We start from the raw sequence: 5,979 nt of genomic DNA, 5'->3' as shown, positions 1-5,979 counted from the left end.
CGGCCGGCGCGATTTTCAAATTTTCGGGAGCAAAATATTTTAAAACCCCCCCCTTGAAAAAATCCTGCGTACGCATCAATTCTATATGGATACTTCATTTCTTTCATATGAACTTCTGGTGATAAATAACTCGAAAGTTTACTAAACCATTAAAAGTGTCAATTCTGATCCGCCATCTACGGTTCAGGCTCGCCTTCTAGTATGTCACTGTTGTCGTCGGGAATATCATCAATCTCGGGTTGGTTGATAGTCCACCATCTTCTGAGTTGTCTTCTTTCCTTCTCTGTCCCGGGTATTTCCTTCAAGACAAATTCCCTGAAAGTGTCCTCCGCCTCTGCCAGCCTGAAGTACGTCATGAACACGGACTGCGTTCTGACAGCGAACGCATGTGCTTCTTGGGCTACGCGCTCGGCAGCGGGGCAGTTGACGACGTCGTCGTCACACGGTCCTGTCCTATGCAAGGCCGACCTCAACCGTGCGTCAGTTCGACCCAGGTAGCGGATGATCAACTTGGCGGCAGCGACGGCATCGTCCATTGCAAGAAATGCATCCTGCAGCTCATGATCTGCGCATTTCCGTATGCTCTTTCCACTCTCCCTCTCAAAACACTCATCCGATTTTATTGACAAATTCGTTTCTCCCGTCGGGGTTACAGTTTCGACGTCATCAGATTGTGAATTCGTAGAAAGCGTTTCTTCAGTGAGAAGTACCTCGGGGTGATTTCCGTTCGAATGGGTGTCATTTCCAAACACATCGCACTGATGATCTGTAACTTCGTCATTTTTCGAGGGGAATAACGTGATTACGTCAGCCAGCGGACTCTCACTCTCCTCAACCGTAACCGATTCATTTTTCTGAGGTTCCCGTTCAGGTACAACATTGAGACGCTCGGCAATCAAGTTGTCGATCAGTTCTTGGACCGTCTGTGGCCGATCCCTACTTGAGGGTCGGGAATCTTGGGCTCTCTCTTCCGCAGGATCAACATTAGATGCCCGACTAATTTCTCTCGATCTTGACTCACTAGCCAGTATGTTGCCGACATCCTGTTGCGGCGAAGGAATGTTGCCGAGCGATGATGATGAAATCGCCATTCGCTGATCACCGTGACCGAACGTGTAGATTGACACCCTAGACTCTGTACGAGCCGCCGAAGTGTAATCCCCACCGCTATCCCCTATCAGAATCCCTTGAAGCTGTTCGTCACTGCCTGATAAAGATTCAGTCACCACGTCCATGTCACTGATCTCAGGTTGAACTGCATGCTGAGCTTGAATTGTGATGTTCATTCGCCCTAACCCCGGGACTTCTAGAATATGCTGGTCTGCAACCGATGACGGACGGTCTGCTAGCGGAGTGGTTGGTCCATCACCGACAGGACTTTCCTGGTCCTGGTTGTTAGTACCTTCAAGTGATTTCCACCCCTGTTTTGTTGGAGTCATGGTTCCTCTACTCATAGTTACATGAACCATATTATCATCCGCGTTCTGAATTCCCCCATCGCTACTATCGGCATCAAGTTTGTCGCTTGAATAACTTTCGGCGTAGCCAAGTTGTTGGCGTTCTTCGGTTTGTGGTGGACATAACCTGGAGCCTCTCTGTGTAGTGGATTGCTCTTCGTTCATACATGGCCCTCCCATGCCATTTTTGTCGCAGCTACTACAACCATCATCAAGAAGAGAGATGTTCGTCCCATCTACAGATTCTAGCTCCTTCCAATCCGTCTGAATTCCAAAGGAGACGAGTTGCTTGTTGTCAGAAGATGAATCATTTAAAGAAGGAAATAAGGAAGAATTCAATTCGGCGTTACCGCACAATTCAGGTGAAGTGCGAGAAATCATGGATTCCACTAGTTTTCGAACTGTATCGATGACTCTAATTGACTTTGCCGAATTGGACCTGAATTCTCCCCTTGCATTATCATAATCTTTAGATTCAGAAAGAGTTGTTGTACAATCATCACCATCTTGCCGAGAAATTATCATTCTGTCAGGTTCTTCTTCGGAATATGGGACGCCAATGCACCCTCTTCAAGGCTGCCTGCAACTTGTAAATCTTCAACGACGTTCTCATTCGTGTGCACATCGACAATGTCCTCGACTGCTTTCGGTTCACTGGTAACCTTCATCTCATCCCGTTCTGTATTTGCAGGCTGCTTATCTTCTGAGTCATCAAGAATATCTTCGCAATTTCCTCTTAGAATATCTTCTGATTCATCAAAAGGCTTTTCACAATTTTCTTTTGGGACGCCTTCATCATATTCTTCACTTTTGTGAGTTTCCTGCTCTGTTTGTACTTCGCCGTCCTTCTCGACATGTTCGTCACTTTGCTCTACCTGCGTTTGATTGGGGACAGTCGACGTTTCCACTTTTGCTTCTGTACATGACCTGGGTTGAAATCAAGCTCTTGGGCCACTGGTACACGGTGTCCATGTACGGTATCGACCTTGTACCTTGTCTCCTTCGCCATGAACTTCTTCGCGTTCTGTTGAACTCTGGAAACATGAGGCTGGAATGTATTGCTTTTTCCTTGGATACTGGCCAAGCCCGGGTGGAAGAATCCCGTTGGTTGCCTGCGTTCAGGTTTGGGGGGTGGCGCGTCGAACAAGCCACAATGGTGCTTTTTCTTGTTGGCTTCAACCCTGATGCCAGTCCTCTTCTTTCGAGGTGACGTCCTTCCTGTCAACGGGATAGGAGCGTCTTTCCGATTGCCACGGTAATTCCTTCTCTCTGTGATATTATTAGTTGATCCGATCACATTGAACTCGTTCAGCTCGGTTTGAGTATTCTAGAATAAAAGGCATAAAGGTGTTGCAGTTTAGATTTGATTGTGTTACGGGTTCGTACTACAACAAACGTTGTTGTCTCATAATGATAGGATGCTTTTAAAGTTTTAGGAAGGTCGTTATAATAGAACATGATCATGTTTTCGTGATGTTCGTGGCTGTTATCATCGGTGTCTGAGAAAGTTGTCGATATTTAAAAGTACTTACATCCCTTAAGCCCCTTAATTATTAATTAATTTGTTAACTATTTGTTATACCTGAATAATGTACCAACAGGCATTCTGTTGTCAGAGTAGTACTTATTGATGCAATCTTAGCAGAAACATACTCATACGTAATAGGAGTAGCTCCCGAGGTCCCCTATATACAGAATATTATTACTAGATTACCATTATTAGGAAAAACATCACCTCTTATAATTATTTGGGCAACTAGGTTCCCGAATACGTGTTTGCATTTTTTGTTGTTATGATATTGATGACGGAATGAGTTTTAAAACAATAGAAATCTTATATTCAGGCAAGAGGCTACATCACCTGGCAATGTTGTGCCGGTAAACTATATGACTGTAGTAATTAAGTCATTAAGATGATATAGAGGAAAGGATCTATTCACCTGTTCAACGTTGTCACGATGATGGCGTCCTTTTCCTTGATTGGGTGGAGTCCCAGGAATAGGCGGCAGTGCTTTCTTCTCACCAACCTCAAAGGTTGATACAGGTCGATCACGGTCATCCATCTTTAAAATAAATATCAAAGGATGGTCACTGATTCTCCATTCATTGAATCAAAAGAGATGTGTCCTTTAGAGGTGTGGACAGTAGGCCTACCCGATTTAGCATTTATAGCGGCGCGGCGGTTTAAACAAAACTGAGGTTCATTTGTTTTCAATATAATTTGAATGTCAACGAGAACAGTATTTTCATCAAGTGAGTTCCCTTTGGCTTTTTGAGCGAAACCGACAGCCCATACTAGATCTAGACTATATCTATATGATTGGAAATCTCCGCAAAACCTCACAAAAGACCCGCCAACAAGCCTATTAATTTCTCTCTTAAATTGTTAGACCTCATCTGGAAAACTGTTGCTCGATCTGGAACCCTCACAAAAAAAGCATATATCCCAAATCGAGGCAGTACAAAGGTGAGCAGCAAGATTCACCCTCCAGAGATATCGTCGTATGGCCAGTGTCTCGGTCATGATTCAACATCTGAAATGGGAGAGCCTGGAGAGGAGAAGAAATGCTGCAAGCCTCCACCTCATGTACAAGATCCAAAACAACACAGTAGCCATCAATGCACACCATTACACAGCACCCATGATTGCCAGCAACACACGACAGTATCACTCAAAGAAGTTGCTGGCTATCCCATCCCGCACCCAACTCTACCAGAACTCATTTTTCCCTCGGACAGTAACTGCGTGGAATGCACTTTCGAAGATCACCCTTGACGCTACTTCACTGGAGGGCTTCAAGGGAGCGCTTCCACCCAGCATCTAGACCAAGAACTAGACAGTTTATTCCTCAGCACTACATCCTGACTTATGGATCCTGCTGAATATCGTCGTAGAAGTAGAAGTAGAAGTGGAGGTTGCATGTCTGGGCACAACATACAGCCTTCGATTTTTAACAAAAAATGTTCATCAAATAACTCTAACCATCGTGAATATTTGTCCTTTGTGATATTGCTCAACATAAATGTCTTCTGAAATATATTACTTTGATATGTGCCCCTGTTAATTTTAAAAGTGCCCCCTCTCCTTTCCATCTCTGATATGTGCCCCTTTTATTTTGGCACGTACCTCTTTTCCCAGACAAGTTCCCAGTCTCCTTTGCAATAAGTGTCTATTTTCCATTCTCATTAGTGCCCTTTTTAATCTCTAGTAAGTGCCTCTTTTCGGATACGAGAAGTGCCCCTTTTCACTTTTGTTAAGCGCCTCCTTTACCTTTGATAATTGCCCTATTCAAATCTTAGAGGTGCCCCTTTTACTTTGACGATTGCCCCTTTTCCTTTGTAAGAAGTGCCCCTTTCCCTTTTAATAACTACTTCTTTTTAACTCGGATAAGCGCACCTTATATTTTCACATGTGCCCCCTTTACTTTCTAATAAGTGCCCCTTTTCCTTATAATAAGTGCCCCCATTTAACAAAGAGCCCTTCGCCTTTTCATAAATGCCCCTTTTCACCTATGAAAATAGTCCTTTTTCATTTTCCTACTAGTGCTCCTTTTCATGTCTGGTAAATGACCCTATTCAATTCTGAGAGACAATCGTTTTATTTTGACAAGTGCCCCCTTTTCCTCCTGATAAGTGCTCTTTTCATCTCTAATAACACCCCCTTTTATTTTGACACGTGCCTCCAATAAATTCCCCTATCAAAATCTGATCGGTGCTCCTTTTCTTTCAACAAATGCACATTTCCCTTTATTATTAGTGCCCCTTTTTCATTCTCATAAGTGCCTCTTTTATATATGGTGTTTGCCCCTTTTCAGGTGCGATAAGTGCCCCTTTTCACCTCTGATAATTAACCTTTTTTTAACAATGATACGTGCCCCTTTTCCTTTCTTATGAGGAACCTATCCCTTTTTCATAAATGCCCCTATCAAAATCTGATGGTTGCCTCTTTTCCGTCGACAAATGCCCAATTTTCATTCTCATAAGTGCCTTTTCATCCCTGGTGAGTGCCTCATTTTCACCTCTGATAATAACCCTTTGTACTTTGACACGTGCTCCTTTTATTTTCAAATAAGTGTCTTTTCCCTTCGATAAGTGTCCCTCTTTCCTCTCATCATTAAACGTGCCCCTAATTTGAAGCGACTAAGAGCAATATCACCCAAAGCTCGCTCGCTACGCTCGCTCACATTTATAGATGTTATAATTATGTTACTTATCAGAGGTCTTTTCAGTTTGCTGTTATGAAAATGTGCTTATTTATAACCCGATGAGGATTGTTTTTTTCCTCTTTATAAGATGTAGTTTTCGCACTGTGACCTCACAAATCTTATATTTTTCCTCGCTCGCAAATGATTTTTTCGACCTTTACACCCAACTGCAAGGTATGATGCTTTAAAAAGCAATATTTTATACGATGTATAAAGAGAAACAATATTGAAATCATCCCTGATAATGTAATCAAATTTTAGGGATATATACCAATGTCTAAAAATTGTTTATTTTCGCTTTGAGATTTCCCTTTGTA

General features: G+C 42.9%; 1 protein-coding gene across 1 annotated transcript; it reads right to left on the bottom strand.

Annotated features, from left to right (window-relative positions):
* Nucleotides 1-2,212: 2,212 nt before the first annotated feature.
* Nucleotides 2,213-4,317, bottom strand: LOC105441608. The gene is made up of 2 exons (XM_030991034.1): nucleotides 3,398-4,317; nucleotides 2,213-2,784 (listed from the first exon to the last, which is right to left on the bottom strand). The coding sequence occupies exons 1-2, from the start codon at nucleotides 3,518-3,520 to the stop codon at nucleotides 2,329-2,331; spliced, it is 579 nt and encodes a 192-aa protein (XP_030846894.1). The 5' UTR covers nucleotides 3,521-4,317; the 3' UTR covers nucleotides 2,213-2,328.
* Nucleotides 4,318-5,979: the final 1,662 nt, after the last annotated feature.

This window comes from Strongylocentrotus purpuratus, unplaced genomic scaffold (genome assembly GCF_000002235.5).
Source record: "Strongylocentrotus purpuratus isolate Spur 01 unplaced genomic scaffold, Spur_5.0 spur5_scaffold_2, whole genome shotgun sequence".
Lineage (NCBI taxonomy): Eukaryota > Metazoa > Echinodermata > Echinoidea > Camarodonta > Strongylocentrotidae > Strongylocentrotus > Strongylocentrotus purpuratus.
Note: the sequence above shows the minus strand (reverse complement) of the source record. Positions and strands in the feature narration are given on the sequence as shown.

What these genes read in the sequence shown, in the direction of transcription:
- LOC105441608 (XM_030991034.1), bottom strand. Translation starts at nt 3,520, where the DNA reads ATGGATGACCGTGATCGACCTGTATCAACCTTTGAGGTTGGTGAGAAG. An exon ending in ATCGTGACAACGTTGAACAG is followed by an intron (nt 2,785 to 3,397) that starts GTGAATAGATCC and finishes CTTTTATTCTAG; the next exon opens with AATACTCAAACCGAGCTGAA.